The sequence below is a fragment of the Rhododendron vialii genome, chromosome 10a (genome assembly GCF_030253575.1).
Source record: "Rhododendron vialii isolate Sample 1 chromosome 10a, ASM3025357v1".
Lineage (NCBI taxonomy): Eukaryota > Viridiplantae > Streptophyta > Magnoliopsida > Ericales > Ericaceae > Rhododendron > Rhododendron vialii.
In genome coordinates, this window is record NC_080566.1 from 418296 (window position 1) to 443481 (window position 25186).

The 25186-nt window shown below is 39.1% G+C and overlaps 4 protein-coding genes across 6 annotated transcripts; all 4 read right to left on the reverse strand.

The window, feature by feature from the left end:
- Positions 1 to 432: 432 nt before the first annotated feature.
- LOC131303892 (glycerophosphodiester phosphodiesterase GDPD1, chloroplastic-like) lies at positions 433 to 3340 on the reverse strand. Its single transcript, XM_058330954.1, has 7 exons — positions 3047 to 3340; positions 2729 to 2916; positions 1965 to 2024; positions 1554 to 1832; positions 1350 to 1445; positions 1026 to 1222; positions 433 to 907 (listed from the first exon to the last, which is right to left on the reverse strand). The coding sequence occupies exons 1-7, from the start codon at positions 3141 to 3143 to the stop codon at positions 670 to 672; spliced, it is 1155 nt and encodes a 384-aa protein (XP_058186937.1). The 5' UTR covers positions 3144 to 3340; the 3' UTR covers positions 433 to 669.
- A 4147-nt stretch (positions 3341 to 7487) lies between these two features.
- On the reverse strand, positions 7488 to 12412 carry LOC131303893 (probable protein S-acyltransferase 7). 3 transcript variants are annotated; one of them, XM_058330956.1, is made up of 6 exons: positions 12229 to 12391; positions 12017 to 12141; positions 10714 to 10896; positions 10120 to 10413; positions 8394 to 8627; positions 7488 to 8268 (listed from the first exon to the last, which is right to left on the reverse strand). In XM_058330956.1, the coding sequence occupies exons 2-6, from the start codon at positions 12113 to 12115 to the stop codon at positions 7729 to 7731; spliced, it is 1350 nt and encodes a 449-aa protein (XP_058186939.1). In that variant the 5' UTR covers positions 12116 to 12141; positions 12229 to 12391; the 3' UTR covers positions 7488 to 7728. The 3 variants fall into 3 exon arrangements, with proteins under 3 accessions (XP_058186939.1, XP_058186940.1, XP_058186938.1); XM_058330957.1 differs by having other exon boundaries at positions 12017 to 12129; positions 12229 to 12388; XM_058330955.1 differs by having other exon boundaries at positions 12017 to 12412.
- Positions 12413 to 14053: 1641 nt separating this feature from the next.
- Positions 14054 to 18307, reverse strand: LOC131303895 (probable serine/threonine-protein kinase PBL7). The gene is made up of 6 exons (XM_058330958.1): positions 18149 to 18307; positions 17924 to 18036; positions 16029 to 16222; positions 15673 to 15862; positions 15168 to 15553; positions 14054 to 14758 (listed from the first exon to the last, which is right to left on the reverse strand). The coding sequence occupies exons 1-6, from the start codon at positions 18154 to 18156 to the stop codon at positions 14321 to 14323; spliced, it is 1329 nt and encodes a 442-aa protein (XP_058186941.1). The 5' UTR covers positions 18157 to 18307; the 3' UTR covers positions 14054 to 14320.
- Positions 18308 to 20685: 2378 nt separating this feature from the next.
- Positions 20686 to 23465, reverse strand: LOC131304693 (exocyst complex component EXO70B1). The gene has a single exon (XM_058332025.1). The coding sequence runs from the start codon at positions 23245 to 23247 to the stop codon at positions 21067 to 21069; it is 2181 nt and encodes a 726-aa protein (XP_058188008.1). The 5' UTR covers positions 23248 to 23465; the 3' UTR covers positions 20686 to 21066.
- Positions 23466 to 25186: the final 1721 nt, after the last annotated feature.

The following is a 25186-nucleotide window of genomic DNA, read 5'->3' on the forward strand; positions in this document are numbered from 1 at the left end:
ATTGACACAAACATTTAACTACATGGACCATTTCGATTTTTTTCCCTTTTTCTTATGCCTAATTTGATTAACAGTATTGCCTTTTACAATGTCTACAACATCACTCTTTTCAAATTTTGGATCAAGTTACTCCTTAAAAACTCACTTTATTACGCCATTTTTACAATGTCTACAACATCAAACTCTCTATCCGAAAACTATACCAGTAAGATATTATGTTATTATTATTTCTTTCAAGTGGGTGAGGAGGGACCACGTCTGAGAAAAATGTAAGAAAAAAATAATATTTTATAGGTCAGTGTGTGAATAGTGAGTCGCTTAGCAAGGCTTATGCAAAGTGATTTTTGTCTTTTCACTCGTTATTATAGCGCCATATGAGAAGTGAAGAGTGTGATGTCGATGCTCTCGTACGAGAAGCGAGAAACACAAGCATTTTGTTCAGTAAGCTATCTCACACGTGGAAGTAATTTTTCCACCAATGTAGCTACATTCTTCCCCTTTACCAGAAGTTTTTTTACAGAAACAGGGAAAAGCTTATGAATTATGCTAATTTCCATTACATGTACAACAGGGCAGGCATCTATAACTACTCACACGTTCAAATTCTTCGCGACAAGAAATAAGGAAAATTTTGTAACGCCCTATGCTTGGGAGTATAGGGAGGCAATCTTATAGCTGTATCAACGCTGGTATTAGCTTCAACAAAAATGAAAGCTCCCTTTCAGAGAATTGAGGATTTGTTTTGCCCGGAATCTGATCCTCCCCTTCCAATAGCACCTCTTCTTCCCCATCCCCAGATGGCTGCTTTATCATAAAGGAAACAGCCTCTGTGATTTCTTTAACTAAATCGACAATCACCCCTTCAACCCCCATCAAATGTTGCAAGTAAACGGCTTCTGGCACGTTACTGAAAATGAAAAATTCACAATCAATCACAATTGTATTGAACACTACATTATCCTAGCTAATTGCTCTAGCAAAATCGACATGAACCAAAGAGCCGGATTGGCAATTCACGAACTTACTTTAATTTGCCATATGTTAAAAGTGAGAGCTTAGCCTCTTTGATCTTGGGTACCGCCCCTGGATTTCTCAAGACTCCTTTGATCTCTGACACAATCCCTTGCAAACCACCGTCTAAGCAGAGGTTTATGGCCTCCTCTAAAGAATTCCTTCTCACATCATAGTAAATCTCAGTACCTCCATTTGTGAGAAAGAAGACCTGATTTCAATCACCAACAAGCATAATCAGAAACACACCCATTTTTTGGACTCATTTTACGAAGCTAATTAAACAACCATCGAGACACTTTTGAATTGGGTTCCAAAGTTACAGAAAGTATACTTACTGGGTAGGTGTTCTGCAGTTTCCTGAGAAGCAGTGCCGCGTCGGGTTGGAAGCTTGAGAAAATGATGGGTCTATCTTTACCATAATCAAAAACAACCTGAATTACAAAACCACATACATTTATTTAGCAACTCCAAAATTAACACAAAAGATGAATCAGCTTATATAATAAGCTTAGTCAAGTGTCAGCTAAGTAGCTAACTACCTTCAAGATGGCTTGAAGAACATGGATGAGATGGTCTTGTTGGTAGACAATGTGATCGTCAAATTTAACCTCAATGTTAAACCCCAAACAAGGGTTAACCTTCTCAAACGCTTCTTCAAGCGTACAGAAAGAGTCATCACTCTCAACATTCCAGCTTAAAATCTTTCCCCCAGTTTTTCTCAATAGAGATTTGCCCACTGTCCCAGGCTCCCTTTGAGGGCCATAGCAAAGGAACTCGGATAGACTCAGTTCTGTCACTCTCTTCTCATATATAGTCCCCTGAAATCCACAATTTCACATGAGCTCAAGACAATACCATATGTGCAGTTATTAACAAAGATATATAGTAGTTATTTCTATCAACATGTCGAGCGAGAGAGAGAGAGAGAGAGAGAGAGAGAGAGCGCTTACATTATCTTCAGAGAGGATGAAGTCATCGTGGAAAATGACAGGGCAGTCATCTTTTGTCACCTACAAAAATCACAGCCTTTTTACTTCTCCGTTCTAAGGTCTCGTCTCAACTCCATAGATTCAGGAGTAGTATTATTTTAGTTTTTGCAATTTATGGTACAATTACTGTGTAGATTACCCGGAAAAAAAACAAGAAAAAACAAACAATATGATCAGTACGTAATCATGAATTTGAGCTTCGAATATGCAGAAAAATAAAGAGAAGAAACAAAAAGAAAGTTGTTTTGTCAGTTAGTACTTCGTAGGTGGTCAACGAATTGAAAACAAGGATTCAATTCGCTTTTTATTTCATTAAACTTGAGAATTTGCCATACAAAAAACTTAAAATTGGATTGTTGAACGAATTCTAGTTCAGACAGAAAAAAGAAAGAAGAAGAACAAGAAGAAGAAATAGATCAGTTCTGTGAATTTCCAAAAATGTCCTTAACGAAGTAGTATAAATACAAAGGGAAACGATCATCAGAGTTGGAAAAGGAAAAGCAACTTTTTTTCTTTTTTTGGTTAGCTTTTACAGAGGATGAATTGTTTTTCTTTCACCCAAAGTATGTTGAGAAAGACAAAAAAACAAGGACCGAGCGGTAAATTTCCAGCTGACACGGAACGCGGCTAACATAAACCGCACAAACAAAATACTCCAATCTATTGTGTTATGTTTAAGGACAAGAAAAGAGAAGAATTTGAAGGGAGAGAGGAAGGAAAATTACCTGAACGTCAAATTCAATGAAATCGACGGGGGAATTGGCGGCGGCGTTGAAAGAAAGGATGGAGTTTTCTTTGAAGGCCTTCATTCTCCGATCAGAGGATTGCAATATGTTCATACCGCTCCCTCTGTGGCCTATCACTAGGAATTTCGGAATCTTATACCCCGTTCTGCTGCTGCTAACATCCATCCCTGCAACCCAATACAATATCCATCCAATCCATTGTTAGATTTCTATCAAGAAATCAACACATTCATACCCATTTATTCAAGGATAGTAAAAACTTGTTCTTTTTTTTCTTTTTTCCTTTCTTGAATGTACCTTTGGGAAAACGGGTGGAGTAGAGAGAGAGGGAGGCGTTTTCGGTGACTTGATCGAGATTGGGGACGTCGGAGACATGAACTGCCTTGAGAGCCATATTGTATTGCACAGAGAGAGAGAGAGAGAGAGAGAGAGAGAATGAGAGAGAATTGGAATTCTTGGGAGTAGGTGGGTTAGGAGGGAGGTGGATTTGGAGGGGAGATTTATATAATAATCAGGAAAACTGGAAGGGGAGATGCTCTATTAATTCATTAAAACGAAGAACAAAAAAAAAAGGGAACGTCGGAGGAAGGAGTGGTGGTGGAGAAGGAACCTAACGGTAGGGGATATGCGCCTGGAATATCCGGAGTTCTTGGTGTATATGCTTTTGGATATTCGCCTTCTTTTTCAAAAGTGGTTTGTTTGCGGATATAAATTTACTACTTTCCTTTCCCTGCTAATTGAACATTGGTTTCCACGTAAAGTCGCATCGCATGCACGTCAGCGCCTGATCGATCGAGAACGTCAAAGAGCTTTCGAAAGGCCAAACTTAATTCACCCTGTTGTTCAATTTGTTGCACATACACTCCCTATGCTTTGTGGACTTATGCGCATTGACATGTTCTCCATCCATATTGATAGAGTTGTGACTTAAGGACAGCATGCCTTGTTGTGCCCTTAATATGAGTTTTATTTCAATCCAAAATTTTGATTTGAACAAACTATGTTGTGGAGATTGAAGAGTACCACGTCCATGTCAAAATTTAAGTTGATTGGACAACGAGAATCTCTTGATTTCCGATCTTGAGTTATCGATGTCCAATCGATATGTTTCAAAATACTCTACTCTTTTATTAATATATTATGAATGACTTGAGTTAATATTTTAATATATTAGTTATCTATTTAATAAAACATAAGGGTGTGAGGACCACACAAATGCAAGTTGAGAGAAAAGCTGAGATTCATTTGATCCAAAGGCTGATATATGCTCTCCAATTCTCTTAAGAAAATACCCACACTCTTACAAATATATTACAAAAATGCTATCGGTTCTTTTTACCCACTGCTCGGCTTCTGGCGTTGGCATAAAAAAACAAAAATATATTACAAAAATGCCCGTGCTTATGACACTACGGAGTTCGTAGTGCCGTAGACATGGGCAAGCACTAGTATTCAACGAAGAAGATGAGAGCTAGAACATTTATGTCAAAATATTGAAATTTGTCAAATTAGACATAATTAGGTGTAGATGCAATCTTTCACAAAGCACATGAGATGTATGTGCAACAAATTGAATGTCTGGTGGTGTATCTGCACATAATCCTGACTAAAAAGGGTGTAAGTGAAGTTTTCCCTTTCTTAAAAGTAACAACAAACCATTAAAATTCAGGAGAGTGGTAATTAAGAACAAAATACGCACCGTTTCCACTAACAAAAAGCACTAAAAAATTTAACGCATTTTACGATATTGTATTTACCAACAAAAAAGTTTCAGTATTTTATTATCTCATTTCCACTAACAAAAAAATTGTCAAAAAAAAATTATTTTTGCCACAGCAACTCTACTCACAAACTTATCAACAACTTATTCACTACCGAAAATAATTTGACATTTCTTAATAACTTATTCATTACTGAAAACACCTAACTTCTCAACCACAAATAAAAATCTATAAATTTTTCACTATCAAAAATACCCCTAAGAAGTGAAAACAGCATACTGAATTATTTGACTTTCCTTAACTGATAATTATGTGAGCTCACATTCATCAACACGGATGTATTAAAAAATGTGTGCTAAATTGGGTTTTTAATTTTTTCAATTATGTGACATCGGTTTCTCCTGTTCCGTCTATTCAATATAACTATTAAGTGTTTGCTCACTGCTAAGGTTTTTGCTTCAAATCTTTCTATGTTTTATCAAATCCTTTAGATCGGGTCACTCATGAGGCTTTATTTATCTGGGATTTCCAGAACCATCCCCCCTCTCTGAAAATGATTTTCAATAAGAAAAATGAGTTCCGCATAAATCGATCGAGAGATACGCAGTTATTACTTGTAGAACAAATTAAGTACATAACTAACGTTGACAACACCGTCTTCTGTAGCTTAACGGATTTGTGTCTGTACGTAGTAACCTGTGAGTGAGTAACTATTCAGTGCTCCAGCTACTTGGTGATGTCCCAAGCTCTTCTCTACCTAGAGTCAACATATGGAACTGTTGGAGAAGCATAAACCCAGCCACAAACAGACACACATCGTATCTCCGACATCTGGAACTGATTCTCTATTCATGAGTTAACATATACATGCATCTGATTCTGATAAAAAAAACATATGCATCTGATATATATGCTTGTGTTTTTCTCTTTTCTTTTCTTGAAAAGAAGAAGCAGAAGCAGAAGCATATTCGTGTTGCTTTTTTGGTACAATAATTACTTCACTACTCCATTGGTTCCTCTGTTTTGGCCGTTCATTAGCACGATATAGGAATAGGAGTATGTATGTCATACACATATACTCCAGTATAGTCCATAGACTCCATACATGCAAGTATGTATGTATGTATGTATATGATGTCATATTATCTGGGCAATGTGAACATTAAGCCAACACAAAACAGACCATGCGAATTCTGAACAGGGCAGGCAGCTAGCCAGCTCTAAGTTTTTCGAGGCAGGATGCGAATTTTTTAAGAAAGGACCTTTTATTTAATTCTCAAATAAAAAATAAAAAAATAATTTAAAGAAAAGACTACAAGCATTGAAAACCAAAATAATTAAAAGCTAGGATAATAATTTTATTAATTTGAGCAGCTAAAGTTACTTATTCCGGTAGCTGATAACTGGTGGAACAAGTTGGAAGCTATTTTTCAAGTTGAAAACAATTACTGTACTACTGTATTGTGAAGGAGAGGTATAGCGCAATTTATGGGGAAGGCAAGTTATCGAGGGTTCTTCGAAATTGTGCAATGCCAAGTCACTTCCACGTCCTTATCAATCTTTTATTACTGTATATTTCTTTCAAGACACAGTGGGAATATCATATAGTAGTAGGAATAATGCTTTGGATCTTTGTTAGAGCAAAGCAATCATCCTAATTGTTTATTATGAAAATGGTGCAAAGTTACCCCCCAATCCATTATCTGGTGGAGCACTCAAGAAAGTACCCCCTGAAAATAATCCCAGCTGCCACTCCCACAATTGCTGCCAAATTTAATACTACTACTACTTAATTGAAGAGCTTGTTTTAGAAATAGGTAAAAGACAAAAAATAGAGATGTATTGTGAATTTTTTACATATATAAAGATGAGCTCCCAATAAGTTTTGACATTGTAGCTTTATTTCCTTTGTGCTATATACCCATGTAAACTGTTTTATTAGACAATGAAATTGTTACCTTTCCACTAAAATACTCCTTCCGTCCTATTTTGATAGTTTCATTTGGGATTTCTAACTTATTAAAAGAGAATTTGCATTTAATGGAACCAAGGTCCCATAGTGAAGATTGTAGTACGGCATCCAACTATCCATTTTTGCAATCGATGGTTTAGATTCACTGAAGCACTCTTACAGGTCGAAGTTAACTGTTATCGACAAGAGCTAACAAACATATCTATGCCATTAATTGCGTAAAAGAACAGTCTGATACTACAAAGTTCACTACAGGACCCATTTCCGCATTTCTCTCCTCAAAAAGTTCGTTTCAAGTTCCATTATTGTCTTTCGATTCTCGCTTTTACGAGGTTTAGTTTTGGAAATTACAACACTTTTCCCTTTGACTATTCAAATAGGAATAACATTTTGACATATCCTAAAATGAAATAAGAAACTAACAAAATTGGAGGGAATTCAAAAAGATAAAGATGAAAATATGCTTTGAAAAAAAGAAGCATAAGAAGCGTTAAATTATGTAGAGGGTCATATTTAAATTGATAGTGGGATTATAGATTGTAGGCAAATGCGCAATTTGCAAAAAGTTTAGGAGGCATGCGCGCCTTCTTGCCTGTAAATCAGCCTCCGAAGTCATTCAAGCTACAAGAGTAATCGGGACCCATTCCCATAAGGGAAATAAATGTATTTTTTTTTACAAAGATAATTTTAAGTTCAATACTTACGCAAATAATTTTTCTATCAATATAGATCTTGTTTGATAAATCTCATTGAGATCTTCAATACGGTGCAAAAAAAATTTGAAAAATTATTTTTCATTCACATTATTTTTGAATTTGAAAATGTAAAATAAATGCTTATTTTTTAAGAAGGTGTTCTGCAACGGGACCTCAGTCTCACTAACGGAGAAAATTCCCAGCTTGGGGCTATTTCGCCAGCACACAAGAACACAAACCACGGAGAGAGAGAGAGAGAGAGAGAGAGAGAGAGAGAGAGAGAGAGAGAGGCACTAAACTAAATTCACAAACGCAATACAAATTAAGTAGAGAGAGAGAGAGATGGACACTAACTGAATTCACAAATGCAATACAAATCAAGTGGAAAGCAACTCCCACACAACACACCCAAACCATTTCCTTCCTAAGCACAAATAACCGAACCAACACCACTTGCTAACACCCTTCCAAAGCAAGTCCCACATATATTGCACTGAAAAATGACATGGAAGCTTAACCACCAAGCATCATGCCTCTAACAACTTGCTCCATACTCGGCACACCTCTCTCTCTCTCACTCTCAACCATTGATCACAGCTTCTGTTCCGTAGGTCGGGACATTGTCAAGCTGCTACTACTGCTTCCACCTGTACGGGTTTTTTCACCAACTCTAGATGCCAAAGCAAGAACTTCTGGAGACATTTCCCAGCTTCCACTCTTCCTCCCCCAACTCGGCCGCCTACCATGATGGTGCTGTATTCCGACACGATCACCTTCATCTACAGCTGTCCTTAACTCTGGAGACATTTCCCCAACTGGCCTGTTATCCTTAACGTCCAGGCCATCGTTGCCCCTACGTTGGCCTTCACAACGATCTAGCCCGGCCCCCATATCCCCCCAAACTGCTTTCCTCCCCATTTCTATGTCCCCACTTTTCCCCATGTTTGGACTAACGAAACCCCCACCCGAGGATCGACTCAGTAACCCTGGTTCTTTTGGCACCTTTGCCCTGAAATTGTTCTTGGATGGAGAGATGCTGGTGCAGAATATCTCCTTGAAATTCTGCACCACCCCTTTGTTATAGGGGTTTGCTCTCCGATCATATCGATATCTAAAATTCTCGTAGGTAGTCTGCAAAGACAAATGCACAAATGACAGATCTCTTTTAATAACTGAAGAATTACAATGCAACATGCATGGGAATAAATCTCAAGTCAGTAGTCAAATGAGAAGAGAGTCAAAAGACGTTATCTTACCTGATTTGTACTGATGAGATATAAATGGAAAGCAGTAAGGCCGCCTACAAACCACACGGATATGAAGGTGTAAACTATAAGCACAATGGAGGCAGGGGACTTGATCATTGCCTTCCAGACTGTCGTCTCCTCTGAATCCATAATCCTCGTAATGTAAACCCAGCAAAAGCTAAAGACGTATATACAAAGAAGAGTCGTCGAGAAGACAAACATGAAGAAGAATCGATAATTCCGCTGCAGCAAAAAGCGTCAAAGGTGTGGATTAATACAAGATTGGAAACTAATTAACTCGTGATTCAAAACAACAGACTCGGTATCTGAGCATTATCCTAAGGATGGTATAGTTAGAATCGGATCTGCAGGCACAAAAGACAATCTATCAAACTAAGAAGCACAACAATCCTGGGGGGAAAACAGAGGTCAGAAGTATCTTAGTACTTGAATCTCCTTTTGTTTTCAAGCAGAAGAATTTGACTCCTACTGCTAAGAGAAATATTCTTGATCAACTAAATTCCAATGACACTTAGGGATGGACCAGTATTCACTTTTTGGAAAAGTGCAGCATTTGTTTGTAGCATCTACTTGGGTTTATACGGAAACTGTAATTACTTTCCTCTCTGGACAGCAGGAAGCATATATTCAATTGGATGAGAAAAGCTTAATTTCAGTTTATTCCTAATATTGTGAGCTAGAAGACATTCCTATCCCCATTTGCTATAAAGCAAATTTTTTTTTGACAATGCTATGCATTGAATGCTAACAATTAAAGTCATTACGGCAGGGCTTAATGAAAAACGAAAGACTAGACCAACGACTAAGTTCGTAAACCGAGAAAGTATGACTGCATCATGAGAAATTTGGACACATGGAAAAGGCCATATTTTGAAAGTTCTTTTTTCATCAGAGCCACCCAAGATTAGGTAACACCACTCTATCAGTCATTTTCATCAGAGCCACCCAAGATTAGGTAACACCACTCTATCAGTCATAAATCTACCACAAAAATTATAAGATGCAAATTAAGAATTCCTTTCTGGACAGCAGGAAGCATATATTAAGTCGGACGAGAAAAGCTTACTTCAGTTATTCTAATATTGTGAACTAGCAGACATTCCTATCCACATTTAGTTAACTTCATTGAGCTCATTGCATAGCAAAACAAGCTCTGGCTTCTTTTGTTTCATGCCAAGTTGCAGTAGATGGGCAGCCTTTTGTACTATAGCCTTAGGTATGACCAATGAAGGAATGCACACACTAAACTTAGTCCTTCTATCGTAGGCTAATTTTATTCAGCTGTTTGTTTACTTGTAAAATTGTTTATTATACACGAGTTCATGCCTTTCCCTAAATCTTAATAAATAAATAACTGACTATGCCAAGCCTATAGCAGGAATCTTAAATATAGCAACATTGTAAAGCATGCAGACACAGCAGCTTTCCTCCAAGTTCTTTCCTTTTAGAAGTAAGAAACAAATGGTCATTGAGGGCTAGTGGGAAAATACTACATTTAAGAGAAACTTTCGGAAACATTACAAAGCAGGAGACTAGTCTTCAGTAATGGCAGTTGTGACGGAAAAAAAGAGAAACCACTTCGGACATTTTCAAACTCAATGAGCTTCATCCAATCCAACTATTTCTCCGTAACACAAAGCAAATCCATGATGCAAACATGGCAGAAAGAAGCATGGTAAAATGGGGATTAACTACCAATCTCTACATTTCTTACCAGTCCAATACACTGCCCGACCCAAGGGCAGTGGTGGTCAAATCTTTCAACGCAATTGTTGCAGATGGAACAATGTGAGCAGCGGGGAGGTCTATATAGCATGCATGTATCACAATACTTGATCTTCACTGTAATCCCATTCACCTCGACTTCCTTGATGCGAGGCAAGCGCAACTGTGGGGTTTGGGCACCACCATCTGCACTCCCATCATAAGCTTCTGGTTCTGGAGGGTGTGCATTACGAGGAATTATGCCAGGGTCTCTTCCGGATGTTAGCAAGAGAAGAACTAAAACCTGAAGCGCCAAACACATTTGCCATCATGAGATCAAATGATCCCAGCACAAGGATATGGGAACATAACATACTTTTTTGTATAATATCAATTCATCAAAGCATATCACTGTTTCTGACAAGGTTGCTGCCTCATAAGTACCAAGCATCCACAAAAATACAGCTATAGGAAGGATATATGACGAAGTACACTAGCTTATTCACCAAATACATATATGGGAACTTTGGCAACTCTCTAAAAACTTTAAGCAAACATACTTGCATGCATGTGGGCAGTTGAGAGAGAGTGAGAGAGGACTCACATAAAATGTGAAGACAACAGCCACAACCATAATTGATACTCCGAAATTGTCAGGGAAATCATTCATCAGTTTTCTAGCAACAAACACACAGAAAGTTGTGACTGGAGCAACAATGAGGAATATGGTTAGCAGCAGTGACCTAACATCCGGTCCAAATATAAACCGTCCCTGAAGAAAGAATATCTGCAATTGCACAAGTAATTAAACAATTAATGAAACCATTTTAGCATATCTGCAATTGCACAAGTAATTAAACACTTAATGAAACCATTATAGTAATCTTTAGTCTTTACTTTGTTGCGAGGAGTTGCAACTTACAAAGTGCTACAAGCTTTAGAATTCATGAATACGTCACAAATACAGTATCCTAAACTATGTAGCACGGGCACTTAGTCAGGGGTCACATACCGGTGTCGGACACTTGTTGGACACCGACACTCTTCGGACACGTGTCTAACACTCAATTCCAAATCGAAGACTCTCATTGAAATTTAGGGAAGTCGTACTTTTTACACATTATAAAGACACATAAATGCTGGAATTCTTTGTTTGCATACTTTTGTGACTACTAATCAGAAGAGAATACAAGGGGGAAATATGGTCTGTATTTTGTACTATTAAAATACAGATAATACTCGAGAAAAACCTTCTTGTGCTTTTTTTTAGTGCTGAGAAGTCTACCTATCAGACGTAAAATGCAAATGGAAAGAAAGAAGGAAGTGCAGAATTCAAAGCAACAGAAATACACAGGCAGCTGAAATATTCAACGAAGGCAAGGTTAAAAAAGACACTGTATTACCATTCCTACACCGCTAAACGATCGGCATAAGAAGAAGAAGTTAGTACTGCAATACCATGTATGAACGAATCAAAATTCCAACTTTCGGTAAATAATCTTCAATTTGCTTTATTAATGCAGCGTATAAATAGCATAATAGTAACTGCCAACACTTTTATCACGACATAAAGTTGTTTCAACTCAGTCCAAGAAACAAACGAAACGAGTAAACAAAACAAAATTCATCAAATCACAAGCTTTCAACTCAGTTAACAACTACCAATCGTAGCTAACATAACATAATCACTAAAAGCCTAGCCACAATGCCATCATTCCAATACAAAAGATCGCCAAACAATTAGCTACTCCAACCATATCCGTAGAGTTCCCATAAAACAACACAAAAGATCAAATCTTTTTAATTACAAATACAAGATTAACAAAACAAAAAAGAAAAGAACGTTTTTTTTCCCGCTATCAAACAGATAAAAGAAGGGAAATGAAAAAGAACCCTAAGAAACTTACATTGCTGCCTTTCCATGACTGGTAAATCAGTAGATCACCTGATCCAATAGTGGATCCGGGTATGGGATCTGACCGCTTCGGAGGAGGAACCACGTACATCTCAGCCTCTTTCTCTGTGCCAAGTTCTGAAGCACTCGACTTGAGAGATCTCCAATGCTAAAAAGTACTAGTAGTGGTATAGTACAAATACAAAGAAGTTCAGAGAATGAGACCTAAATGGGTAAATGAGCCAGATTCCGGTGAGTTTCCAGCGGCGAGTACTCGATGGCTACACTGGATTTGGCCGACAAGCCATGTGTGTGTTCTCGAGAGAGAGAGAGAGTTGGTTGGGTGTTTACCTTTCGTTATCGTGGTGAGAGAGAGAAAGAGAGAGATTCGTTTGTCTGCTTTACAGCATGGTCAAAGTGACGTGGCCGATTTTCATTGGGTTATCAGTGAGAGAGAGAGAGAGAGAGAGAGAGAGAGACCAGTGGGGCGTGCACAGTTGCTTTTCGTCAAACGGAGAAAATGACCTTTTTCTTTTCTTTTTTTTGTTGGCAGGGAAATGTTTTTTTTTGGTCCTACTGTCAGCTGTGCGAGAGTCAACTTGCGCCCTCTTCGACTAATTTCCTTCCTAATTTGATAAAAACAGGTTATATTCAAGCCGGAACTAGGGAATCACAAGGATATTTTTTTTCCCGACCTCACCTCAACAATCGAACAGTGATAATAGTGTAAATAACAAAGCCATCAACCAACCGGACTAATGGTTTACGGTTGTGGTGGGGAAATGTTAAAAACAGTAGGGCTATTCTTCACACACCAGTTCTCCATCTTTGCTCCGTTCTACTTCTAGCAAGGTTGTCCAGGACCACGCACTGGTTTGCTTGGCGATAGGCGTGTGTCCTATCTCCTCGTATTGGAGAAATGCTGAGTGCAAAGAAAATGAGTGAAGAAAATACCTTTAGTGTACATGAACGGCTCAGATGCACTGCACAGTGCATCTGAGCCGTTCATGTACACTTTAAGGGTATTTTCTTTGCCAATTTTTTTTGTCCCTAACACTCCTCATATATATTGTGTTTCCCGTCCTTGCTTGGAGATTTTTTTATTTTTTATTTTTTATGCTTCTTTGGTTAGGCACTTGCACAGCTCGAAGGGAATCAGTTTGTTTCAATCTTATTGTTCTGCAACCCTTTGTCCGGAAAATGACCCATCTGTTGACATGGCGAATCGTTTGCGCCTAAATTAGAGCAGATTAATCCCGTGTGGACTGACGCTACAACAATCAATAACTGAGACCTCAAGGTTTTTGTGGTCATTGATTTCAATAATTTTTGTAAATTATACGACACAATTGCAATATTCAACTATCCATGTTGAAAAATCCCAAGAAGTGTTGGCGTGGTGGTTAAAGTTTGAGACTTGTGAGTTTGCTCTCAGGTGTTATCCACTCGTTTGAGACCGGTCTATACGGATTAGCTCCGTTTTTAATTGGGCTCTCCGCAAGTGGACAACAAGAATGGGCACGCATTATTAGTCGAGGTTCATGTAAACTAGCACGAACACCAGAATTAAAAAAGTTCCATGGCGTAAGTCAGAACTCTTGATGATGCCTTGAGTGCTTTTATGCTTTGTCACTTCTTGCCATCTGCCCAGCTTAAGGTAAGTGTTTTTTTTTTGGTTTTTTGGGTCGGATTTTTCTTAAGATAATTAGGAGCACTAACGCTTAAAAAGGCAATCAAGAGCACTGATCTGTATCTAACAGTTTCAAAATTCAGGTTTGGCTTTCATTTGCTTTGGAGAAAATTTGTGAGGTTGGTGACAAGGAAACTGGAAGAGTAAAACGGTTTTGAAGTGCGAAGCAAATCATGGAAACCTGCTTTCTCTCGAAGACTAATTACACGAAGCTGGAATAACAAAGGAGTATTGGAGAATGAAGTAGGGAGAGGAATTGACCCACCAAAGATCACACGAAAACCTGACAATAAAAAGTATGAAGAAGTGCAAACCCTAAGCATTTGCCAGACAGCCAAATCAATTATCAGAGCAAAAACATGAAAAGGATCAAAGTTGTATGATTCTCAAGAATGACTAGATATCCCCACGAAAGACTCATTTCTTTAAGGAAATTGGCATTTATACCCAGCACCGATACCATGTAATCTAAAAACTGAAGATAAACCAAAACCTCTGGCATGAAAATTTCTAAAGTCCCTGCATAAGTTCTCAACATTCAACTGGAGAGTCAAATTATTTGTTTCTCTTTTTTCCTCTAAACACCAACACTGAACAGCCAATATTCTGCCATGTGCTACTGCGGTATTACCTGTCTAAGTTACCATAATCGATTTCTGCATTCTGTCGTTTCTTTTCTCTCCAAGTCTCTCCCCACATCTTGGCCTCGGCAACAGCTTGCTCCCGCTCTAATTCCTTGTTTGACATCCTCATCTCAGTTGGAGAATTCTCAGAACCATTGGAATCCACTATGTTCTCATTTACTTGTCCATCTCTATGTTGTGTCCTATCTTTGTCTCCTCTAGCACCATTTGCACGAACTGCATCTGGATTATAATGCTGGGAAGCCAGGTAATTCAAAGCAAGCACTAAGTCACCTGTACAAGGACGAGAGGGAGCCTCTTTACGAAGACACATGGATGCCACCTCTACAGCCCGGCAAAAAACAGACTCCGAAAACTGGCCTTTCAAATTCGGATCAGCTAATTGCAAATTGTTTTTGCGGTCTTTTAGCAAGGGACGTGCCTGCAAACAGCAAACCAGATCAGAATTACGAAAACCTGTTCACTTGCAATAGAAACTAACAGTTAGATACTACAACCAAGGCAACCCTCTATACAAGTAAGGTCTACTCGATGGTGAAAAGAATCCGACATGGAGTTGCTTCTAGCATAGGTGTGTAGTTGTCTACCATAGTGAATGGAGATTTATTAATTGGTGTCAGCTGTTATGTTAGCAAATTTCTTAATAAAATCCACCATATGAAATTTTCTATGTTCAGCATTTTGTGACACGTGATGACCAACTGTTCATAAAAAATTTATGGATAGAGTGAATATGAAACTTGGATTTAACTTTAAAAGCTAATCAAAGAAATGATATTTTAGGCGACAAGCAGTACTAAAAGCGTCTAGGATTCCAGAGGGGCAATTACCCAATCAACAAGCATACGTTTGCCAGTTGGATCCAAGATTGCCCTTTGTCCAGTAATCAGCTCCAACAAGACTACCCCAAAACTGTAGATATCAGACATCTTAGTCAGTTTTCCGGTCTCAGCATACTCAGGGGCACAATATCCATGGGTGCCCATGACCCTAGTAGAGACGTGTGACTTGTCCCCTTGTGGTGCAAACTTTGCAAGCCCCAAATCAGAAAGTTTAGGGTGAAACCCTTCGCCCAATAATATATTGGAGGACTTCAAGTCCCTGTATATGACAGGGGGATCTGCTTGATTGTGAAGATAATCCAATCCTTTGGCAGCACCCGCTGCTATCTTCATTCTAGTGTTCCAATCCAGTGGTTCCATACCAGGTCTAAGATCTGCAAAAAGTTTGTAGGTTATCAGCTTTACTAGGAATTGATTGAATGGTCATTAGCGCACACAATTTTGATCACTGACATTGTGAAGCTAATAAAAAAAAGGGCACTGAGATTATTACCATGGAGGTGATACTCCAGGGAACCTAGAGGCATGAACTCATACACAAGAAGGCGTTGGTTCCCTTCAGCACAATAACCTATCAAATTGACTAGGTTAGGGTGACACAGAAGAGAGAGCATGAGAACCTCCACTAGAAACTCCTTGTCCCCTTGAAAACCTGTTTGATTTAGCACTTTAATGGCAACAACCTGTCCACAATGAGAGTACAAGACATTTCATTTACAAAAGGAAGTCCTCCACTTTCATCACGGGATATTAAGCAAATAATGAGTTGGTGACTGAGGCTAAATTCAATGTTCTTTGATGTAAAATAGTGCAAGGAAAGACCAAAAAATCATCAGATAGAGAAACTACCAAATCAGTGTTTTCTATTTGCCCTTTGTAAACTGGCCCGAAACCACCCTCCCCAATAAGGGAGTCAGACTTAAAATTGTTTGTTGCAGTTGCAAGCTCTCGGTAGTTGAATGTCTTCATGTTAGTATCAGTACCAGAAACATCTTTTGAAACTGGTGATTCCAGTCTCAGCTCTTTACCAGTCTTTCGTCCAACTGCATTGTGTTCCAGTTAAGTTAATATACAAGCTTAAGCAGCATTTTAACAGCAGAGGAAAAGTTAAAATCATGCAACCAGTTACAACATGTAAAGTTCTGAATCTCCTAGTTTGAGCGGTATCTCCTGCCCTCTCCAAAAGGGGAGTAGGATTTCAGTTCCAAATGGGATATGGTAGTGCTATGTGGGCTTAACTTTTGGGAAAAGCAAATCGAATGGAGTGGATAGAGAACTCTTTGAGATACAAAACATGAATGTTTCAACTTCGTTCATAGAGAATTACTCTTAAATCAGCAGTGGCATTTTTAGAAGGTTTATTCGTGATCACCCTTTCTGTGTCTGGTGGTATGTGAAATAATCACAGCTATAATTTTGAATTCCGTATTTTCATGATCCATGGAAACCGAATAACTATCAGTAGAGCCGTCAGATGCATAGCTTCCAGGATTGACCTTAAGTATATGGTTAACGGACTTCCAAAGATAACATGGATTTTTTAATGGCGTCATTCTCATTGTAAATTCTTTTCCTCAGTGTCATCCCTCAAGTGGTGATCGTGGTAACCAACAAACCGTAGAGGAATTCCTAGGAAACACCGAACAGTCACTTAAGTGCAAAACTTCATGGTTATTCCTCCACCAGCAGGGATACCCCTTGCACAACCCAAGGAAATCACACTGTGAAGTAAGGATGACTGAAGGCTCAAATTAAGCGAAGAAAGTGCAGATTTCTTAAGTGCAAAACTTCATGGTTATTCCTCCACCAGCAGGGATATCCCTTGCACAACCCAAGGAAATCACACTGTGAAGTAAGGATGACTGAAGGCTCAAATTAAGTGAAGAAAGTGCAGATTTTTGGTACAGAGATTCACTAGAAAGAAACAAAATGAAAAAAAAATCCACACTGTTCACTCAGCTTGGCAGTTATCAAATTCTTGATTGCCGTGTCAGAGCTTGGCTTTTGTGCCAGTTTACTGGGGGTTAACAGAGTAAAAGCTTAGGTGGATTATAACAAGGGCAAAGAATGAGACATCTAGGATGGGTACTTTAATTATTACATTAACAGAAAAGCAGTTTGTAAACACAACCCATAGGGGGAAAAGTTTCAAAAACAGCTTCAACAAGGCTATGTATTCGTTCCATCATCAAGCAAAAACTGTTCTTGAAATAATCCTTTAGCAGTTCAACACAAGACAATACTAGTCCCTGAGAATAAGAAGGTCGTTACGTTGGATAAATCTCTCACTTTGAGTCAAGGTTGAGGCTACATTGTCCCAATGATCCACAAATCATTCTTGCATAACCACATTATAATCTACGTAAGTGACAGAACACACAACCACTAACTGAATTTATACTCCTACAAACACTAGAAAATCATCTGCCACTGCTTGTCTGCTTCCACTCGAAATCAGCCATATAAAAAATAAGGTTACTTCCACAAGGTGAGATGAGGGCAATGTCAAACCCCTCATGATTCGGAATACGAAGCACATTAACATTGCCATCAATTAGGAGAAAGAAAAAAAAAAAAAATAGATTGGAAATACCAGGACAAGCAGAAAATACTTTATAGAACCCAATTTTGGTACCTAATAAAAAGGGAACCATTCCAAAACACTCTGGAACTCGAAATTCATCGAGTGGAAACAAAACACAAAAAAAGGAATTCGAATTGCTGTAAAACAGAGAAAACCTAACCAGATGAAAAATCTGAGACGTTCTGATGAGGCTTGAATTCTTTCTCGTCCTTAATCTTGAGCTTGATCCCCTTCTTCCACCCGAAGCATGAACAATAACCCATTTTCTCTAATCTAGAAAAAAGAAAATAAATCACAAGAATGCCGAAATCGGTATCCAAAACAGGTTTTTGGGTTATATGCAGAAGAATTAGAGGTACAAAAAAAAAAAAATCTGCCCTCCTACATATGCATTAGGATTTAGGAAGCCGCTTTCACGGGATCCTCAAAGAATCCTTCCAATGCACTTTTTCATCTTATGGGAGAATCTGCAATTTTGTCTCATCTTCCTCTCACGTCTGCTTTTTCTTTCTTTTACGGTTGAGAAGCAAACTATTGTTTTTTCCCCCAACGCCTGTGTTCCGGGAAATATATATATATATATATATATATATATATATATATATATATATATATATATATATATATATATATATATATATATATTTATATATTTATTTATTTATTTTTCCGTTTAAATTTATATTGTGACGATTCTATAAAAAAATTCGAACTCCACCATTATCATTTTCTTCAACTATTCTAAAGTCACTCGTTTGGTTTAACACTCAGAGAGTTACTTTTAACTCTCGGCACAGTTTTTAATAAATTTTTCTTTCTATCTTTTTCAATTCATTACCACTCAAACTCTCAAAAATAACTTTTTAAATTTCAGAGAGTTACTTTTAACTCTTAGCACAGTTTTCAATAAATTTTTCTATCTATCTCTCTCAACTCATTACCACTCAAACTCTCAAAAATAACTTTTTAAATTGTTAACCAAACAAAGCGTATCTTTTATGAAATCATTTCTTTGTATAAAATCTTTTTTTTTTTTCATCAATTTTTTTGTGAATTATTAGTTCGTCTGGACGAAAGAAATTTAAGAAGTAAGGATTATAACAAATAAATTTTTAAAAGTTCATTAAACAAAAAAAAGTTCACTATATTTGAATTACTTTTTTTCTTTACCCCAGTAAATTTCTTAAGGATTTGTTTGGAACCAATAGAAAAGAAATGAAATATTTTTTTCCTCGTTTGGTTTGAGATGAAATAGGAAGAAAAATAACAAAACAAAGAATTAAGCATAGTAAATTTTCTTACAAACTTTCTTCAACATTTTCTTTTCCTTTCTTTTTCCTATGTTCCAAACTGGTCATGAGGCTTTTTTCATTATTTTACTTTTTGATGAACTAATAATTTACAAATTTTTCTTTATGTAAAATAGATGACCGTTAATATAGAGCAAAATTTTTATGAAAAATAATTCAACAATAAAGTTAGCCAAACCTCCGTAAAGAAGGTTTAGGGTTATAGTTGGAAAAAGATAATATTGCTTGGAAAGTGATAATGCCAAAATTGTTTTTACTAGTGTCAAAATTGTAGTGTATTTGTGAGGACCGATTGTGGCTCCTCAGGGGTTAATTCTGGGACCCCAATTGCTCGTGGGGTTCGCGATGGCATTGGCTGCTAGCTTTCTGCCGCTCGTGATTACAGTTTGGGTGTTGCGGTGGTTGGAGGGTTGCGTTTTTTTGTGTGGTGTTGGAGGTGGACTGCGATGGTGGCCTGGGCGTTTTGTAGCGGCTGTTGGTGGTGGCGTACAGCTGTGGCGGTGGTGGCAGGAGCAATTATGCCATGTGAAGGATTACGGGCAAACTTAAGTCTGATAACTTGCAGTACTACGATATTAGTGTCTTGTATCAATCTCACTATTTCCTTTTCCACTAGAGCATTTTTTTGAAGGAATGCTTTGGAGTCGTACGACGACTCTTTGTTTTGTCGTACCTCACAAATCATCTGCACATGTTAATTAATTACTCTCCCAACTTTATCATCAATTGTCGTTATTCAAAGTAGTAGTAGTAGTTCGCAAGTAATCTCAACTAGCTAGCTATCTTAATTGGTTTCGTAATCTCATTAGTTCGCAAGTAATCTCATTCATGCACGTATAACATGCATTGACCAAATATTTACTCTATATATATGTTAACGTCAATATATGTTATAGTACTATCATTAACCATTTCTGCCTATTTTCCCACGAAAGTCATTCGGCATCATCATTTTCTTGGAATTTTATCTTGAGAATTAAATTGATGTTATCAGGCTGAAGATGCTTTGAGGAGCATCAAAATAATTAAGCCATATGTTATTAGGCCTTCAAACAAGAACAATTAAATTTCTTTTAGTATTTTGGGAGAATAAGAGAGAATATATGTTTGAACCGTTCGATAAAATACAAACAAAAGCTGCTCGAATCAAGTCTTTTCTGGTCTTTTTTTTTGTTAATTTCTAAGGGGTACCCTTAAAATCACGTTCTGAACACATTGAGCGGCCCAGATCATTGCAAATTGATCAAAAAAGGGACATTCTTACTGTAATACGGTAATGACACCCTTGTAAGAAGATTTGTGTGCATATATATACACACACCTTGTTGACGATGCATTTCTTGGAAGAGAACCGGAGACACATGCATATACAAATGGAAGAGTACTACTCCTGCTGTACTTACAAAACAAAAGCTGATGTCACAAAACAAAAGCTGAGTAAAAATACTGATGTCACAAAGCAAAAGCTGACGGAAAAACAATCTCAAACAAACAAACACCCCATCCAATTCCAAGTACTTCTCCAAGAGCAGTGAGTAGTACTGCATATATGGCCCAACAGCAATGCTTGACAAGAATTTACAAATTAATCAGAAAATCCATTTGCATGTGCTCATTGAATCAATACTGGACATCCATTAATTAAAGATCAATAAACAAATTTAAAAAAAAAAAATACAAGCAAACAGCGCAGCACCACACGAAGCTCACTTTGGCTTGCATGCTACTCATGGGTGCTTAATTAATTAGTCTTTCAAAAGGGAAAAAAAGTAAAAGAAAAATGGTAAGAAAATTGCTATGTTTCTCACAAAAAAAGGACCAAAGCAAATTGCATTTACACAATGCTGTTGTTCACTCCCTTGGGGGGAACTGAATTCACAGTCTCAATCTCCTCAACAAGTCGCGCGATTAACATACGATCGAGAAGCAGTACTCACTGATCCACTATGTATGCCAATACGTACGTTCAGAATTTGCATTCCTATATGATGGATTATGGTTTCTTCTTCCATGTGGCCCCCGCATTCCCATCGAACAACTCATCGATATACGTCTCAATATCTTCGGCCTGGTACTTTATATACTTCTCCGTTTGTCTCCCCGGAGTAAAATTCTGACTGAACCTTGCCAAGAATGCCCTGTATGCCGGGATCACAACCGACACTATCGACACCCTTAGCTCCGACTGAAGCTGCTCGTCACTCACCACCCATGTGCTCTGCGTCTTGTGGATCTCGTCAAACATCGCGTTGAAGCTCTTGAACCTCTCTTTCAAAACCGGCTTCACCACCTTCCCTTGCACCGTCAACCCTTCATGGCTCAAGCAATGTAGTAGCCTCCCCCACGACTCCCTGTACTTCTTGTGGCAGTTCCTGATGTCCGATGACCTCTTCCTAGACCACGTGTCCCCCATCAACTCAGTGAACTCCGGCGATCCCTTTACCTTTTGCAATATGTATCTATCGTTGTTCATCATGAAAATCGAGCACAACAATGGATCCCTATAAAGCTTTGATTTCGCCCCGATATTCATATCGAGTAAATCCATTACTTTATTTATTTGCACGGTAAACGGAGATTGCTTTACCGATGTCTGATTAACTTGATTCTGGCTGTTATTGCTGTTACTGCCTTGTGAATTAGTATAATCGTAGTCCGATCCTGTGGCCGAGTCAGCTCGCTCGATCTGCTGGTGCTCCCTGAAGATTTGTTCAAGGGTGTCCTTGTACTCGCACGCGTATCTCAGATAATTCATGGTGTAACGAGTCAAGGGGTGAACTGCACCGCCAGCGACCGGTGTCTTCCCGGTATCGGTCTTGATCGAGTTTTCGAGCTCGCAGAAAATACTAACCATGGACTCACCGAATCGGGTCCGAATCAACGAGGCTTCCGATTTCAACTCGTTCACCGTTCCTTCAACGAACAAATCGTCCATTACCGGAATAACGTCGCGCAAAGTCTCGTATATGTCGAGAAACTTGAAAAGCTTCTCCGACGAACGCTTTGTCATTCCAACTGCTGCAGCAAAATTAAGAAGCTGAATCATAATACCTCTTGTGACGCTGCTGAAAATGACGTTACCGTCTCCACCATCACCTTCACCGTCATCTCCAAATACCGCCGCTGGTAACTTCCGTTCTCCTTTAAACACAACCGCGATGAATTGCTTAAACGTTTTGTTCCATGAAACGATTTCCCTCTCCAATGGCTCCCACTGCATCTTCTGAATATCGTCGATGCTGAATTTCTCAAAGCCTAGCTTATGCAATGTCTCTTCCAATACAGTCCTTCTTGTCACAATGTAAACTTGATAACACTCAGCTTCGTAGCCCCCTGTTATCATCGCCTTTGCCAATCTACTCAAATCCGACATAACCTCGTCCGAATATCCCGGAAAATTATCATCTTCGGTGGATTTAGGCTCCTCCGGTGCCGAATTATCGGCTTCTTGATTAGAATTCGACGAGGACGAGGCCTGTTTTGCCTTGGATTCATCAATCTTATCGAAATCGGGAATTTTTGGATCTTCGAGAAGTGATCTGAATTCGTCCTCCAAGTAGGACATCGCTCGTTGCAGAATCCCTCCAATGCGATTAATCGATGGAGCGTAGCTTGATTCTGATGAGAATGCAGTGAGCGAGGTTATCAATTTCGAGAGTCGGTCCACGGTTACGAGAAACAAGGAAGAGTCCTCCTCAGAAAGTTGGTTCCATTTCATGAGGCTTTCGGTTGAGTCGTAATTCGCAATCTTTGCCTCAACAAGAAACGGGAAATGCTCCATGGCTTCGGGAAGCTCAGGCGGGTCGGATCCGCAACCTTTTGCGGTTGATAAAGTGGAGATAAATTGGTCTATTTCTTGGCATACTTGGTCGAAGTCGGGAGGAGGATGAGATTCTTCTTCGGTAGTTTCGCCAATCCTCTCCTCCTTGTCGTCTTCTTTTTCCTCTGACTCTGTATTATCTGGCTTCGAATCGGCTTCTTTTGGTGATTCAGAGTTCGCCGCATTGGTAGTGTCATTGGTATGATCGGGGTCTTGTTCGGGTTGAAGGTTGGGATTGGGGTCGGAGTGGGGGTGGTGGTTTTCATGATCGTTGTTTTCCTGGCCAGCGGTGTCTCTGGGGGAAAAGCTGTGGGATTTTTCAGGATGGTGTTGTTTGTCTTTCTCCGACTCCATTGAAGAGAAATTTGTTGAAAGATATAACTTGTTATTCTGTTGAGGGAAAGAAAAGGAAATCAGAAGGGTAGAAGCCTGAGATTGGAGAGAGGGAGGAGAGAAAAGCGAAAGTGAAAGGCGAAGTATTTTGGATAGATTGAAATGGTCCTTTCTGGTTCGTAGAGAGAGAGAGAGAGAGAGAGAGAGAGAGATCTAGAAGGGCGGGAACAAAAAGCGGAAGTTAGTGTTTTCTTGGATGAGAGAGGACTCGGTTGTTATGTCTGTTACAGGAGGAGTTTGACCTTTGAATCTTTTTTTTTATGGATTATGTGGTTCATGAATGCATCAACGTCCCACCACCCTTTTATGCCCCGAATTAGTTGGGACTAAAATGTGGTGGTGTTTTTATTGCATTGCTAACAATTTGGTGTCAAATTGCAACCTTATGTTAATTAACAAGGACGGATTCAGAAATTTAGCCTGGTGGGAGGCACCTTATTAATCGTAATCGTGAAATTTTATTTCCTAGTCAATCACAGTAAGATCATGTTAAATTAAGACATTCATTATTTGTGGGCACGCGCCTCGAAAATCGCTCGATCTTTGGGTGCCCTTTTTTGAAGACTGGGCGCGGCCCTTGTGGGCACGCGCCCCCGGAAATTTTATTCGTAAAATTGGGCGCGGCCCTTTTTGCTTGGAAAAAGCGCGGCGAAACGCCTCGATTCGGAGTCGCCACTCGGGTTTTAGCGGTAGGAACACCCAAGGAACCGAACTCGAAAAACGTTTGCCACGTTTGTTTGATTTTGAAAAGGCTTGTAGACTGGTCCGTCGACACCTTCGATATCTGAGGTTCGGGAGCCATGTTACGAGAGGGGAAGGGTTTTATGGCACCCCTCTCGCCCAATCCGGAGATCGGTCTCTACTCAGGCCTTTTTATAAAGCGTTTGCATTTTTCTCTCATTTAATCATTTTTTAGCCAGTTAGGGCGGGGGAACAGTTAATGGGGATTAAAGTACTGTAACAAGTTGTGATTTATGGCAAAATGTATATGAATGGCTTGATTGCAATGCTAAATATAGATTGAAAACAAGCACTGAGTATCCCGAGCAAACTGTAGTACGCTGTCACAAGGTGGCGTGAGCAGATTCTGCCAACATGCACTGGTCGAGCCACTGCATGGTGACACAACCTGCGCACGCCACATAAAAACTGGCGTACTCCACTTTTTGGATCTCTCAGTCTTTGTTTGCAACCCTCTGGGCTCTGGAAAGGGACCAGCGCACACCCAGGGCAAACCACGCAGTTTAATATAGCAGAATATACACAGTCACAGACAAAATGAATGGCTTTAGGCCATGAAAGAAAGCAGAACACCCCAAAACAGTGTGGGACAGAAGATAGGCCTAGCTTACGCTTCAGATGCAAGGGCCAGTCATTGGACCCAGAAGCCTACTGCCGTACGCCAGTATATTACTGCCGTACGCCACTTTGCCTTTGATTCTAGTGTTTGGCTTTGCATCATCCGGGTTCTGGAACATGACCAGAAGGATCCCAGAGGCCTTTACATGACAGAAATGAACAAGATAGGATGCCACCACTAAACAGTTCTAAATATGGAAAGCAGTAAACTGGTTATTAGCATGCTAAGGTGATCGACAGAAAGATAAAACAAAAAGGAATGACGATCCATGATCCCCATGCCAGTTGTGCCCATACTTCCATGACTGGCGTACGGCATAGACTTACTGGCGTGCGCCATGCTTCATCTGATACGATTGTCACATTTTTACCATTTCAAGGCCAGGACTAGTATTGTTTACTAGCCTGGGCCTTGCTGGTTCCCCTCAGGGGTCGAAAACAGAAAAGAACGTAAAGGTGGTATACCTTTTTGTACGGAGGTTTGGAGGAGGTATTGAGCTTATGGGTTGAAGATGGAGGCTAAGAAGGTGACTGTATGTCA